Source organism: Pantherophis guttatus, chromosome 16 (assembly GCF_059756535.1).
Source record: "Pantherophis guttatus breed Tessera chromosome 16, ASM5975653v1, whole genome shotgun sequence".
Lineage (NCBI taxonomy): Eukaryota > Metazoa > Chordata > Lepidosauria > Squamata > Colubridae > Pantherophis > Pantherophis guttatus.
This window is the reverse complement of record NC_142078.1, coordinates 1,599,434-1,615,563: the sequence shown is the minus strand read 5'-3', so window position 1 is coordinate 1,615,563 and position 16,130 is coordinate 1,599,434. Positions and strand designations below refer to the sequence as shown.

The following is a 16,130-nucleotide window of genomic DNA, read 5'->3' as shown; positions in this document are numbered from 1 at the left end:
CACCCCCTTTTCCCCTTGCAGGGATCTCCAGCAGAGGTTGGGATCTGGAACCTGATCCTAGAGAGTGGTTCCCTCTTGGTCTGGTTCACACAAATAGCATTGTGTGGGGACCATGTAACTCTTGTCTTAATGGGGCATGGGGTTGAAGAGGGATGGAGTTTATTTGTTTAGGGAATTTTTTTTAAAAAGCATGTGAAATGAGCACAGCAGCGGTGGCTCATTAACCCCAATTTAGTGTGTCGAAGGAACGGCTTTTTAATGTTTACGGCATGCCAGCTTTGACTTCGGTTTAGCAAAATAGAACTTGGCTGGGACAGACCTTTACTTATTTATTTGGAAAATTTGCATGGCGCATGGCGACTCAAGGCGGCTTAAAGGGACATTAAAAACACCATATAAAAAATAATAAAATAATATGCTATTTACGTTATTTTTCAAAGCATTTTGAATTTTGGCTTCCTTTTGCAGTCCAGGGGAAATAGAGGCAAATATTAGTCCTGGGATTTTGTGAAAGGGCTGCTTTTCTGCCCCACGCAGGATAAATTGTCGGAAACACACCGAGGCTGCCTTCTTGGCCCATTTGTCGGAAGTGTGTCTCTGTGTGTGTCTCTCATTGATTTGTGCTATGCTTTGACTTCCTTTTCTCTCAGTGGGGGTCATGGGTAAGTTTCGGGAGGTCTGTGGGTTGTGGGTGGGCACAAAAGTCCCAGCTTTATTTTCACTGGCTTCCTTCTAAGTGGACTTCAGTTTCTCATTCAAGAATGATCGCAGGTTGCAAAGTAATCGGTTATATTTTATGGCCTCTCAGACTCTTCACGTTAGCTTCTCTCAGGGTCACATCTTATACAACTTATAACATAGTTATATATCAATTTTTATAATCTACTCCAATCTTCTTTTCTGTTTTTTCCAAACACAATTTATATATTTCAATTTCTGCCATAATATTCTTTTTCCCTACTTTTTCACCCGGTCAAAACTCTGTTCACAACATATGCATGTGAAAGAAAAATTTAATAAAACTTGTTTTAAAAAAAACTAAAAACGTTAGCTTCTCTCTCTTTTAAGTGTATACAGAAGCACATATATTATTTGATATTTTTAACACCTGAGCACTATGGACTTCCTTTCGTAAGACAGCCTACATATAATTTATGTTATGTATTTTTAGTACATTCACCTGAAAAAAAGGGCCAATGATAGCACATTTTTAAAAAGAGAGATTTTTTTTAAAAAGAGAAAAAAAGATCGGATGGTTTTACAGGATCCCCAAAAGGGTCAATCCGTTGAAGGTGATGATTGAAACTTCTTTATTGGCCAGCTCATAATCTGGAGGGAACATCCAGCGTTTACACCAATAAATTGATTTTGTATAACAAATTGAGAATATACACAATCACATCGCCCAAACCGCTCTGTTTTGAGAACATCTGACATTCTGCGTCTTCATTTTAATTCCTCGCTATTTTTTTAAAAAAAACTTAGTTTGACTTCCTTAGAAAGTCTCCAAAATTACTGAATTTTAGGAAGTTGGGGCGGGGGGTCATACCCTCAGCATGGATAAACGGTGGAAATCCTAGAATAATGGGAAGAGGTCTTTCTATTTAGTTTGTCTAGTCTTTACACCACTTCATTTGTCGCTCGAATGTTTCCCCCCGTGGATTTAATTCCTTGCCCCTTTCTCTTCCCCCCCCTTTCCCCCAACCCTTTGTCCTCCAGACCCTTGAAAAATGCTTCGAACGGGACCCTGATGGACGACAACCAGAATGAGTGGGGAGACGAGGAGACCCTCAACACCAAGAAATTCCGAGTAAGCTGGTCGCGCAGAGATCAGATGGGAAGTTGGAAAATCCTCCAGATTTTTCTTTCTAACCGCTTCTCATCCAGTCTGGATTTTGGGCATTTGGGATTTCTGTCAAAGAAGAAGAGAATTTCATAGAAGGAACGTGTAATTCGCCTGTAATATATATTGCAGTTTAATGCAGTGACTAAAGCTGTCCCTGCCTTACTAAAACCCAGCCAAGGACCACACTGGAGCCTGATAAATTCTTGTAATTCTTCACCGATGGCCTAAAGGACCCCCCTTCCGTGGTGCAACCTCTGCCCCGCTGTCTCCAGCCTAGGGGCCTGGGAAGGATGGGTTTGAAGCAGTAATTCTGTGTGGGCTTTTTTTGATCGAAAAAAGTGGGGGAGAGCTTTGCAAAGACGCCCTGAAAAACACATCTACAACAAGAGAGGGAGCCAGGAAACTCAAAAACTTCACCGAGAGGGGGAAAAAAATCAAACGAAATTCCCAAGCTCCCCCAGGAATAAAGTTAGGGCCACAAACCTTTATGGGGTTATTTGCCTGACAGGAAAATGCTGAGAAATAGCAGGACAGAGTTTAGGACAGGGTGATTTTTGGATCTTTGCAGGCCCATAAGTGCTTTCGTGTGGAGAGCTACATAATGAAAAGGTACACTCTCTGTTCCATCTTTTTTTCCTCCTTCCTGGTTCTCGGGTGGAAGGAAAGGGGAGACGGAAGGAGGCAGCTGATACCCTCGCGCGCCCCCCTCCCCTGGAGCATTTTGAGAACGAGGGCATGAAAACAGCACAAGCCCTGTTCTTGGAGAGAAGCGTCTTCAACATTACGAAAGGGCTTTTCTAACCGTGACATTTTTAGATGCCCAGTTAAACAGTTCTGCTCACAGGAACAAAATGTGATGCTTGTAGGAGTTTCAGGAAGCTCTATGAACATCTGCAGACCCCCACAGCTTTATGGGGTGGATTTCAAACCTCAAGAAATCACCTCTTCGGCCCTATGATTCTTCCGCTTCCTCTATTCCCTTCCTCCTCCATTTCCCCCTAGATTACACAAAACCAACTTCTAAGTAATACGTTTGAATTTCCGATCTCAAAAGACGGAGCTCCGTGTCGGCCTTCCTCTGAAACGAGCGTTTTGCAGGAAAGTTGACCAGAGGCAGCTCCGGCGGATGGATCTTCACTGGATCTTCTCCATCCCTCTCTTCCCAGGTAGAGGAACAGGTCATGCTGCCCGATGACCAGACTGACCACCGGCAGTGGACGCAGCAGCACCTGGACGCGGCCGACCTGCGCATTTCCTCCATGGCCCCCACCCCACCCCAGGGGGAGATCGACGCCGACTGCATGGATGTCAACGTTCGAGGGCCAGGTAGGGTGTGAACCTTTGGGTCTTTGGCACAAGAGGGAATGACGGACTGCTTCAAGATCCAGCCGGTAGCCTGCATTCTGGAAAAGATTCCCCTGTCAGGGTTTGAAGTAATACTCCCAATGAAAGAAAACTCCAAGGCTTGAGTTTCCTCAAAGTTATGTTTTATTAGAGATGTCATATTGGCACATCTGGGAAAACCCGAATCTGAAAGTTTCCAGGTTTTCCCCACCCAAAAGAAAGTCCAAGCCCCTGCCCAACACCCACAAGTCCATCACAAGGTCCAATCCAAGCACCGTCCCAACTGGAGATGCCTCCCAGTTCCAGCCTTCCAGGTTCAGGGCAAGATGTCCTTGACTCCCTGAGAAAGGAATGTTATTATGACTACATATCTCCCCTGCTCCATACAATCCCCCTCCCAGTTTTCCACAGCAGGAAATGTGGCAGGCCTGAAGGCCCCATGCAAAAGATGGCTTCCAGGCCTGACATCCCCCCTCCCAAATTCCAGGTGGCCTCAGCCCTGCCTTTTGTTTTTCATTTATTTTACTGCATTTCATAATATAAAATCCAAATGAAGATAAAGGCAGTAGGGAAATGGGGAAGGGAGAAGGGGAGAAAGAAAGGGGGGAATAGGGTAGGAAAGAATAACGAAGTGGCCAGGACCAACTTTTTTCAGCACGGTAGAATAAAAATGATAAAGCAACAACTTTTTATTTTTACATACTTAGTATATACACTAGCCATTTCTATAACAACACAGCTATCTAACCAGAATATCCTAAAGCCAAACTTTCATTGTTCCTGCCTGAGCACAAAGTCCAGAAGGAGTTTCTAAGCAGAAAAAAAAAATAGATGTATTATTTTTTAAAAAACGATTAAAACAGTTGATTTGCCCATATCCGCCTCCTCTGCCCAGCCGTTCTTCCATTTTGGGGATTAACATGTCTTTCCATTTTTGCACATAAAGAATTCTTGCTGTCAGCCTGTAGAAAAAAAATCCTTCTAGTCCTAACTCCTGCACAAGCAGGAGACCTACCATTTCAGTCAAACAGTTGCCCAGTCTCTTCTTAAAAACCTCCAATGATGAAGCACCTACAACTTCTGGTGGCAAGTAGTTCCACTGGCTAATTGTCCTCACTGTTAGGAAATTTCTCCTTAATTCCAGGTTGCTTCTCTCCTTGATGAGTTTCCACCCATTGTTTGTTGTCCTGCCCTCTGGTGCTTTGGAGAATAGGTTGACCCCCTCTTCTTTGTGGCAGCCCCTGAGATATTGGGACCCTGCTATCATATCACCCACGTTGTTCACAGTCTGTGGACTTCAGCTCCCCAATTCCTTCAGGCTGTTTCTGTTGACGGCTCCCTTTTCCTTGCCTTGCCAGACGGATTCACGCCCCTGATGATCGCCTCCTGCAGCGGAGGAGGGCTGGAGACGGGCAACAGCGAGGAGGAAGAGGACACCCCGGCTGTCATTTCGGATTTCATCTACCAGGGAGCCAACCTGCACAATCAAACGGATCGCACGGGGGAGACGGCTCTTCATTTGGCCGCCCGTTATGCCCGCTCGGATGCGGCCAAGCGGCTGCTGGAAGCCAGCGCTGACGCCAACGTCCAGGACCACATGGGCAAGACGCCCCTCCACGCAGCCGTGTCTGCAGATGCCCAGGGCGTCTTCCAGGTCAGGATGGTGCAGCATCTCAGACTGGCATTTGTCTCTGCCCTCCTTCCCACCAAAGCTGGGGGCGGTTTATATCACAGTCCTTTCCACTGTCCGCTAACCGAGGTGTTTCTTCCTTCCCTTCCCGTCGGGACAGATCCTGATCCGGAATAGGGCCACCGACTTGGATGCCCGCATGCACGATGGGACCACGCCTCTGATTTTGGCTGCCCGCTTGGCGGTGGAAGGCATGCTGGAAGATCTCATCAGCTGCCACGCGGATGTGAATGCTGTGGATGACCTAGGTACCTGTGGACCCCCGAGCCTCCCCTGCACGGTCTGCCGAAGGGGGCTGCGGAACGGCCTGCTTACGGTCTCCCCTCTTCCTTTTCCCCTCCAGGGAAGTCTGCCCTGCATTGGGCTGCGGCCGTGAACAATGTGGACGCTGCCCTGGCACTACTGAAGAACGGGGCCAACAAGGACATGCAGAACAACAAGGTCAGTGGGACGTCCTGCTTCAAATTGGGGCTGCGAGAGACCCCCGGATTTAATGGAACTGCCTTGGCTCATTTCCCCACTCTTCTCCCAACACATCTCCATCAAGTTCCATTCCATTCCATTCCATTCCATTTTCTCTTCTCTTCTCTTCTCTTCTCTTCTCTTCTCTTCTCTTCTCTTCTCTTCTCTTCTCTTCTCTTCTCTTCTCTTCTCTCCTCTCCTCTCCTCTTCTCTTCTCTCCTCTCCTCTCCTCTCCTCTCCTCTCCCCTCCCCTCCCCTCCCCTCCTCCCCTCCCCTCCCCTCCCCTCCTCCCCTCCCCTCCCCTCCCCTCCCCTCCTCCCCTCCCCTCCCCTCTCCTCTCCTCTCACAAGCACTAGACTCAGTTTGGGGTTGTGGTGAAGGCTCCAGACTAGAAACTGGGAGTTGGTGAGTTCTAGTCCTGCTGAGGCAGGAAGCCAGCTGGGTGACCGTGGCCCCTCACTCCCTCAGAGCCTTAGAAAGAGGGAATGGGGGCCCCTTGGGAGAAACTTTCTCCCGAAGGAAATTGCTCACCCAAGGCGAGGCAACGGGGAAGGCGGATGGATTCAGGGGAGGGGTCTGAAGTCCTGCTTCCCTGTCTTTTAGGAAGAGAGCCCCTTGTTCCTGGCAGCCAAAGAAGGCAGCTACGAAACGGCCAAAGTCCTGCTGGACAGCTTTGCCAACCGGGACATCACGGATCACATGGACCGCCTGCCCCGGGACGTGGCCCAGGAGCGCATGCACCACGACATCGTCCGCCTCCTGGATGAGTACAACCTGGTGCGGAGCCCGCCTTTGCACAACGGGGGGCCTCTGGGGGGCCCCACCCTCTCCCCGCCACTCTGCTCCCCCAGCGGCTACCTGGGCAACCTGAAGCCAGGCCTGCAGGGCAAGAAGGCCCGGAAACCGAGCACCAAAGGGCTGAGCTGCAACGGGAAGGAGCCGAAGGGGCTGAAGGCCCCCCGGAAGAAGTCTCAGGAGGTCAAGGGCTGCCTGCTGGACGGCTCCGGAGTCCTCTCCCCGGTCGACTCCCTGGAATCTCCACACGGCTACCTGTCGGACGTGGCCTCCCCGCCCCTGATGACCTCCCCCTTCCAGGCCTCCCCTTCCATGCCCCTCAATCACCTGCCCGGCATGCCCGACTCCCACCTCAGCATCAGCCAACTCAATCTGGTCAGCAAGGCGGATCTGGGCCTGGGAGCCAGCCAGATGCAGCCCTTCGAGCCGGGGCCCCCTCGCCTGTCTCACCTGCCCGTCTCCAGCGCCAGCGCCCTCCTGGGCAGAGCCTCGCTCAACTTCGCCGTCAGCGGGAGCCAGTGCGAGTGGCTGAACCGCCTGCAGAACAGCCTGGTGCCCGGGCAGTACAACCCGCTGAGGAGTGCCCTTCCGCAGGGCACGCACCCTGCCAACCAGGCCCTGCCGCACGGGCTGCTGGCGCCTCTGCACAGCGGCCTCTCCGGCACCCCTCTGGCTCCCATGATGACCTACCAGGCGGTCCCCGGGGGCCTCCTGCCCACCCACTCCCAGCCACACTTGCTGCAACCCCAGCAGCAGCAGCCGCCCCCACCGCAAGGCCATGGCGGGGCCACGAACACTACCCCCCAAGTGGGGGCGAGCTTCCTCGGGAACGAGCTGAGCCAGGCGGAGCTGCAGCAGCCGATGAATGGTGGGGCCCTGTCTGTCCACGCCATCCTGCCGCAGGACACCCAGGTGCTGGCGACCTCCCTGCCCCCCGGCCTGTCCCAGGCCCTGACCACCCCCCAGTTCCTGACTCCGCCTTCCCAGCACAGCTACCCCTCCCCCATGGACCACACGCCCAGCCATCAGCTCCAGGGGCCCGACCACCCCTTCCTCACGCCCTCGCCGGAGTCGCCGGACCAGTGGTCAAGCTCCTCCCCCCATTCCAACGTCTCGGATTGGTCGGAAGGGATCTCGAGCCCACCCACCAGCGTGCAGCCCCAGGTGGGGCGCATCCCAGAAGCTTTCAAGTAAGGGGGGGGGCACCTGAGCTGCCCTGTGAGACGGACAGACCCCCTTGGCTGAACTGGAGAAATCCCTTTTTTCTTCTTTTTTTTTTAAAAAAAATATTTTTGCATACATTGTAAGTTGGAAACGTCATTGCGTTCTTCCTCTTTTTTAGTATTTATTTATGTACTTTTTCTTTTATGTGAAAACACTGCCGTTTTATTTATATGTTCTGTTTAGAATTCCATGGGCTGCATTTACTATTCCAAGAAATAGAAAAAAAAAAATCTATTAACGGGGACTTTTTTTAATTGACATTTTTTTAAAAAAACAACAACAAACGTTTGTATCATGCTTTTTTATTTTTATTTTTGCCTAGAGAAACATTCTTCTGTAAAGCTATAAGAAAATATCCATAATAGTAAAATGATCCGTATTTATTGATCAGGATATTTTTTCCTGTTCATTTTTAAAACAGAATAAAAAAGGGGGAGGGGCAATTTTGTTTTTTTAAAAAAAAATGTACCTATATGAGGAAAAATAATTTAAATATAAGTTGATGGTTTATTTTTAAAGCGCTTTAAAATGTTCCCTGGGTGTTTACGATATATAGATATATAGATGTATCGGCTTTCTACATCTGGATGCTTCTGGGTGTCTTAGATTCCCTCCCAAAGTTCCTAGCCCTCATGGCAGGTGGGAATTCTGGAAAAAGAGTATCCGATACACACTTGGGCAGTCCAAGGAAATGGGAGATTGAAATAGGGCAGTGTTTCCCAGCCACGGCCACTTTAAGGTGTATCTAACCATTTCAAGGTGGATTCCACTCATCTTAAAAAACACACGGGCTGAGCTGGAAGTCCAAGGAGGAAAAACACTGATAATATGGATCGTGAATCTTTGTATTAAAGTTTCAGTATTACATAGTTTTATCCATCTTTTTGCATGAAAGCTGAACGTTTTCCTTTATTTATTTTAAATACTGCCTATGATCAAAAACAAGGATTAGAGGTTTTAAGCTACATAGTGAATTCCAAATGCTTCTCCCCTCTCTCAGAGGTGCCCTTTGTTTGTTGCAAATGTTGAAAGGAAAGGAAAGCCTGCCCTGGGTCGAGCGTAGAATAAGAAAGCAATGCCCTGCCTTTTTTTAACAAGGTTTTTGTGTTCCTAACTCAATCCTGGGCACTGTACCTACAGTAGTGGCCAAAATTGTGGAAACCTTATGGGAAAAGTGTCTTTTCTAAAACTAGCTGATAACACCACTTTTTTGGGGAGTAGTACCATAAAATTATATATCAGTGGAAAGATAATTTAATCAAGCATGTAATGCAATCACTTTTATGAAGGATTTGCTATTAGAATAGCAGTTACAGTATAAAGAAGTGAAACACATAGAAAAAAATGAGATATGCAAAAATTATCCCCATAGAAAAAACGAGATATACAAAAATTATCACCACGTCAGTTAATTTACTTAGTTGGGTAACCTTTAGCATGAATGACGGCCTTACAAGGTCTTCCCATGGAGTGAACCAAGACTTTTAGTTCTGCTAAAATGATGGGAAACCAAGATTGAAGGATGGCTTCTATTAACTGGGTTTTATTGCTGGGTCACTTCTGACTAACCAGTTTCTTTAGTCAGAAAATCCATAGATTTTCAGTTGGGTGAAGGTCTGGGCTATTCCCAGGCTATTCATTCCAGCAGTGGAATAGGATTATTTTATGAAACTCCAAAAAAAAAAAAAAAAAAAAAAGTGGTGTTATTAGCCATCAAACCTCAAAAATACACTTTTCCCAAAAGGTTTCCACAATTTTGGCCACTACTGTAAGAACAGCCTAAAGGAAAGACAACACGAACAAGAAAAGATGTTGAGATGACTATGAAGAAAGGTTGAAGGTCTGTTGGGGAACCCAGTAGGGAGAGGGAGGCTCATCATCTCCATGGGAGCAAGACGATGTTGGCCATGTGTTGTCTAGAACCCATCAAGAGATGGAGATGACTTCCATAGGAAGGCAGGATTGGAATCTCTTTCCTGGCCTTTCCAGTACTTGCCTTCTATCTGGCAATGGGGAGCGGTGGACTCACAGCTTAGGAAGTCCCCAGTTTGGGAAAACTAATGGAGGTTGGGAGTGAGAAATGGCGGATGGGTTTCCATGGGTTTAGAGTCTTCGGAGGGTCTCAGTCATCCTGGTCTGGATGCCTTTTTTTTTTCAAGAGGCAACTGGACTTTATTTTTATTTGAAAACATTTCGCTTCTCACCCAAGAAGCTTCTTCAGTTCTGCTTCATTGCACAGGAACAGTAGTGTGAATGGATGGGTTGGCCCCGAAGCAGCTTCTCGGATGAGAAGCGAAACGTCTTCAAGGAAAAACAAAGCCCATTTTGCCTTTTGAAAAAAAAAAAAAAAGAGGACCTTTGGGACATGGGTTTAAAAGGATTCCGCCCTTCTAGAGACAGGCACTCGAGAGAGAAAATTCTCTTCACTGACCAAAGTCCAGGGCAGAAGTTCCAACTTTCCTGCCCGTCTCCTGGCCTCCAAAGGGCACCTGAGCCTTCATGCACTAGGTCAGTGTCTTGAAGATGTAGGCAGTGTGGATTAAAGACTTGCCTTTACTCTGTGTTGCATCCCTCAACACAGCTGGAGGTGGCTGGAAAAAGACTTCAACTTTGGGGTTTCCAGAGGGGCAGACGGAGGCGGGGGTCCTTAGGAGGCTGGCAGCTGGAAGAAGCCACTGTTGAAACCACTGGGATGTGGCTCAGCAAAACCTCACCACAACCTGACCACTTCTCCATAGCATCAGCTTCTATCCAATTTCAGAAAGCTGATATCCCTGCATTCGATTGCAGGAATCCTCCTAATTCACATGACGGAATTGCCATCTTAGAAAGCAAGTTTTTGTCCTTCGGCCAGCAAGAGCCTCCTGCCTTTTAGGATTCGGCACCTCTGGGGTTTTTTTTGCGACGGTTGTATTATTCTCTTTTAGAGAACGGGGGCCGGCAGGGCAAGTGGGGCAGCTGAATTTGTATACAAATATATATATATATACAGTATGCGCCTATGGCAAAGCTAATGTTTTGTAAATACGGAGTCGGTTTTTTTTTTTTTTTTACATAAAACGATATGGGTGGATTTTGTTTAAAAAATCTAAATGATTAAACTGAAAAGAAAGCATTGCACTTTCTTTTGGGTTGTTGAAAATATTGCTCAAGGGAGGAATGAAATCGGCTTAGCTGGTGAGATTGGGTCCTTCGGAGTAAATGCTACATGAAAGTGTTTGACTTAGTCCTCAGTTGATTAACCATTCAAAATTACACTGAAAATGGGGACTCCCAGCCTCACTCTGACTGAAAAGCTCCATGGCTCTGAGCAAAATTCAGGCACTTTTGCAAGCAGCCTGTGCGGATGGATGGTTGCAAGATCCTGGGATCACGAGATCGCTATTTGCAGCTTTCCCGGGCGGGCTTGCAACAAGTGTCAATGGGGGAAGAAGGATTTGTTTAATGACGGTGGCAAAAAAAAGTGGTAAAATTGGATATAACTCAATGAAAAGCACATCACTTAGGAATGGAAGCTATTCCAGTCCCAATTGTAGTCATAAGTCGAGAATGACCTTCAAAGGAACATCCTCTGAGATGCCCAGGTAGGACTGACCTCTAGCTGCATTGGCATCTTTGGGTGAGATGGTACATATTGCATGAACTGTAATCCTGGGGAAGATGTTCTTCAGACTTCGGATGTTGAACACACTGGCACCTTCTTTTGGGGAATCTGATCACCTCCCAAGCTTCGTTTTTTTTTCTCCAAGGACCTCTGGAGACCCTCCCCACCTTTAGGATACAGGAAAGTGTTGGCATGTCTCTACAATGAGTGATTTTTAACACCCGCCTCTTGGTGTCAAATCTTTTTATGTTTTATAAATTAGACTGTAGTTTATAAGTCAAGAGATGTGGGAGATTAAAACAAACCAACCTGTAATTTAAAAAAAAAAAACCATTCAAAAGTGTAGTTTGCGAAAATGATGCCTTTTATTTTATTTTGTTACATGATTTGCAATAAACTATGTCAGTAGGCATTTAGAAGCGTTGGTTGTGGTCTTGCTTTTCTTTCAGATTAGATAATTTATTTCACAGAAGGAAATGTGTGGAGTCTTTTCCAACACTGGAAGGGCTCCTGAAATCCTTAAAAACATTCATCATCTTTCAATGATCCCATAATCCTTTGCGGGGTAGTCTGGGCAACTGAACAAAGCTGAATGTTTACTGGCCGGATGCTCTTCCTGTTGCCAATGTGGAGTTATATTCAGCAGATATATTCTCATTGTGCCCAGAGAGAGAAATACCTGCCTCTACCTAGGATCGAACTCACAGCCTCCCGATTGTGAGGCAAGAGCTCCATCTCTAGGCCACCGCACCACTCAAATCCTTAAAAGCATTCTTACGTTATTTCAGTAAGATAAAAAAATTATTCCTCTATGTTGATTGTGAGAGATATACCTCAGAGCTCATTAAGGCAATACCTTTAATCAGGTTGACCAAAGATCTACCAAGGTACTACGCCTTTTCTCCTTAATCATGGAGGTTAGTTGGGGAAGAAAGAAACAGCTGGGAAAATGAAACTGATCTTAAAATCATCTGGCCACATCACACCAGCTTACTTGTAAAACAGAGTGGTGACTTCAGCACTTCAGACATGTAAACTGGAACTTAATCTGGTCCCCAATGCATCAGACTGGAATATGAGCAAATACAAATCTTTCTGGAAAGAAAAATCACAAGTAAATGTAATCCTTTTTTGGAAAAATTCCCAGCTATTAAAAACCAGTGATTTCCATCCCAAAGGACAATTGGATCTTTGGACCCTGGAAAAGGAAAGAGAAATCAATTCACATGTTTACAGTCGTAAAAATCAATTCCTGATACTTTTACAGATACAACCATGTCATTTGTGCCATAGCCGCCTTCATTAATTCTCAAGTCCAGCCTAATATTCTGAGATTTGCAAAGCTGTAGGTAGTAAATGTTAAGATTTGATTTGACAGTAAATGTCAGTCAAGGCCAAATTCACCAAGAAGGGGGAGAAGTCAGACCTATGCAACATTGAGTACTCGAGTCTAAAGTAAGAAACTTCAAAGCAAAAATGAAATTAAACAGATTTTTTGTCCCCTAAAGCAGGGATTTCCAGTCAGGCTCACCAAAACCTGACTTTGGCAGATTTTCAGTTGCACTTTTAAAACAACTAGACACAGGGACAGTTTTTTCCCCATATGCCATCACTCTGCTGAGCACCTAATTCTCACAGTGCCATCTAGTGTCTGTTTGTTTACCCATGTAGTATGGCTGTAGTAGTATTTCCTCCTCCTCCTCCTCCTAGCCATTGTCTATCGGAGGATGTAGGCCTCTTCTGCATGTTTCCAACCAATATGGTCCTGAGCTTTCTTTTGCCAATTGGGCATGCCATAGTTGCTGATTCCATCAATCTGTCTTGTTTTAGATCACTTTTATGGATGCTTTTAATCAAGTGGGATCCATTCTATGACTGCCTTGCTCCACCTGCCATTGGTTCTTCTTGCTATGTGACCAGCCCGTTTCCATTTAAATTCTTTTACTCTTGATGGCATCGTATATTTCCGTTTGTTCTCTAATCCATGTGCTGGTCTTTCTATCTTGTCTTGTGATGAGGAGCATATATCTTTCTATGGCTCTTTGCGCCACTCGTATCTTTTGTATTGATTGGGAGGTTAGTGTCCATGTTTCACCAGCATATGTTACAACAGGTATTATCATTTATCCTTATTCTCTTCTATACTCCCCCCTTACTGGTATTATTATTATAATTATCACTAATCTGATACTTTGCATGCACCCGACACAAATTCCTTGTGTGTCTAAACAGACTTGGCCAATAAAGAATCCATTTCATCCAATTAAATCAAATTTCAATTCAATTCCAATTCCAATTCCAAATCAATTCATACTGCATCCAGTTTTGGTCACACTATAAAAAAGATGCTAAGACTCTAGAAAAAGTGCAGAGAAGAGCAACCAAGATGATTAAGGGGATTGGAGACTACAACATACGATGAATGGTTGCAGGAACCGGGCCTGGCTAGTGAAGAGAAGAACCAGGAGAGACAGGATAGTAGTGTTCCAGTACTTGAGGGGCTGTCCCAGAGAGGAGGGGGTCAAGCTATTTTCCAAGGCATCTGAAGGCCAGACAAGGAATAATGGATGGAAACTGAACAAGGAGAGATTCAACCTGGAAATAAGGAGAAATTTTCTGACAGTGAGAACAATCAACCAATGGAACAGAAGTTGCTGGAGCTTCATCCCTGGAAGCTTTCAAGAAGAGACCGGACTGCCATCTGTCAGAAATGGTGTAGGGTCTCCTGCTTGGGTGGGGTTGGACTAGATGACCTACAAGGTCCCTTCCAACTGTTAATTTGCAAAAATCAATTCTTTTCTGACTATTCAAGATGTCAGGTCAAATCCCTTCTATGTATATCTTCTTTTGAATCAAAGTAAAAGTACAAACGATGAGCTCCCGTTACTTATCCCAGCTTCTGCCAATGCAAGTAGAAAAATAGGGACCATCTTTGGTGGGAAGGTAACAGAGTTCCGTGCGCCTTTGGCATTGAGTCATGCTGGCCACGTGACCACAGAGACGTCTTCGGACAGCGCTGGCTCTTCGGCTTTGAAACAGAGATGAGCACCACCCCCTAGAGTCAGGAACAACTAGCACATATGTGGGAGGGGAACCTTTACCTTTACCTTACAAACGATGCATCAAAATGTAGGACTGTTCGCTATGGACATTATCATCACTGGAGGTTTTCAAGAAGAGACTGGACATTGCTTTGTCCAGTATGGTACGGGCAGTCCTCGACTTACAACTGAGCCCCAAATTTCTGTTGTTAACTATCACATTTAAGTGAGTTTTGCCCCATTTAGAATAAAATTCTTTATTGGCCAAGTGTGATTGGACACACAAGGAATTTGTCTTGGTGCATACGCTCTGTGTACACAAAAAGAAAAGATACGTTCATCAAGAATCATAAGGTGCAACACTTAATGAAAGTCATAGGGTACAAATAAGCAATCAAATCATATTAGGAAACAGTCAATATAAATTTTACAACTTTTCTTGCCACAATTGTTAAGTGAATCCGCCTTCCCCATTGATTTTGCTCTTCAGAAGTTCACAAAAGGGGATCACGTGACACTCGGGCGCTGCGACCGCCATAAATACGAGTCAGTTGCCAAGTGTCTGAATTTTGATCACATGACCACAGGGATGCTACGACAGTCATAAGTGTGAATTAAAGTCACTTTTTCCAGTGCCCTTGTAACTTTGAACGGTCAGTAAACGAACTCCTGAAGGTGCTTTTTCAGGAGGCAACTGGACTTTCTGGTTTTTCTTTGAAGACCTTTCACTTTTCATCCAAGAAGCTTCTTCAGCTCTGAAGGGATGGTGGGGAATGGAAGGATTTATACTCCTTGCAGACAACTGGTCCTTTGCATCCTTGAAGGGGTCCTTGAAGCACTTGGAGGCTTATATCTTTGTCCTCAGGGTCCTGAGTTAGTGCAAATGGTTCCGGTACTCTGCAATTTTTTCCTCTGGAAATTCATTCCTTCTCCCACCCCATTCCAAGGGTCTTCATCCCAAATTATATAGCTAAAAGTCTGTAGAGATTCTCAGTCATCCAGGTCATAGTTGTCCCAAAGGTGGTTTTTTTCTCAGGAGGCAACTGGACTTTCTGTTTTTTCTTTGAAGACGTTTTGCTTTGTTAGAAGAAATATCCTTCTGGGTTCAGCTCCAAGTGGGGAAAAAGACACTGGAAACATGGAGACTGCTTGGAAAGATCACATGGTTTGAGTTCCTGAACAGAAAAAGGGCGAGACGCAGCGAGTCCCCGGGTTTTATGCCCTCTCTGGCTTTGAACTTCCTGGGGCCCCGGAAGAGTATCCTGATTGGTTGTCAGACTCCCAGGGGACGGGGGTCTTAGCTAGCCTTGCTGGCTGATGTAATCTTCCCAAGTGCCGTGAGTTTCTGTTGCTAGATGGGTCCCATTGTGTTGCAGATGATGGTCCTTTGACAAAGACTGAATTTCTGCCTCTGGCCCATTGACAAAGGGTGGGGGCAGGAAGATGGGAGCTGCTTCGTCTTTAAAACATGCTTCTCCATTTCTCATCCAGGGAAGCATAATATTCTGCCTTTTTAATTATTTCCCAAAATATTTCATTCCTCTAGGAAAGGGGTGGGTGTTAACTTCCTACAGCTTCTCGTCCAAGAAGCAGCTTCAGCTCTGAAGGGATGGTGGGGAAGGGAAGGATTGATATTCCTTGCAGACAGCTGGTCCTTTGCATCTTTCCATTCCCCACCACCATCCAGTCAGAGCTGAAGAAGCTTCTTGGATGAGAAGCGAAACGTCTTCAAAAGAAAAGAACCAGAAAGTCCAGTTGCCTCCTAGAAAAAAAAGCCCCTTTGGGACAACCATGACTTGAAGGACTGAGAATCTCAAACGGACACTAAATGAACTGTTGTAAATTGAGGTTCTTCCTGTTTAGGGTCTCCTCCTTCCAGTAGAAGACCTCCAAAGACCCTAAATATTTCTGCTCTCCTCTCTCCAGGCTCAGAGGGAAGCCAGGGAAACACCCGGCGTCCTATTTCGCCTCTTTCCGCCTCCATCTGCCAGAGCGACAGGTTGCAATCGCCCAGGAACGAAAATGCTCCAGGGCTTTTTTTTGCCGGGAGCAGGAAAACGTGGACACATGGGGATACTTCCGGTCTCCATTTGAAAGCCGCCTAGACAGGCTTAGTTAGTTAGA

The 16,130-nt window shown here is 46.1% G+C and overlaps 1 protein-coding gene across 1 annotated transcript in view; it reads left to right on the top strand.

The window, feature by feature from the left end:
• The window catches only part of NOTCH1 (notch receptor 1), a 105,570-nt gene extending 94,181 nt beyond the window's left edge, over nt 1–11,389 (top strand). Inside the window, exons 29-34 of the mRNA XM_034427164.3 lie at nt 1,720–1,810; nt 3,013–3,172; nt 4,549–4,844; nt 4,981–5,128; nt 5,224–5,321; nt 5,946–11,389. Coding sequence (XP_034283055.2) covers nt 1,720–1,810; nt 3,013–3,172; nt 4,549–4,844; nt 4,981–5,128; nt 5,224–5,321; nt 5,946–7,331 — 2,179 coding nt within the window. The 3' untranslated portion in view covers nt 7,332–11,389. The remainder of the gene's footprint in view (nt 1–1,719; nt 1,811–3,012; nt 3,173–4,548; nt 4,845–4,980; nt 5,129–5,223; nt 5,322–5,945) is intronic.
• Nucleotides 11,390–16,130: the final 4,741 nt, after the last annotated feature.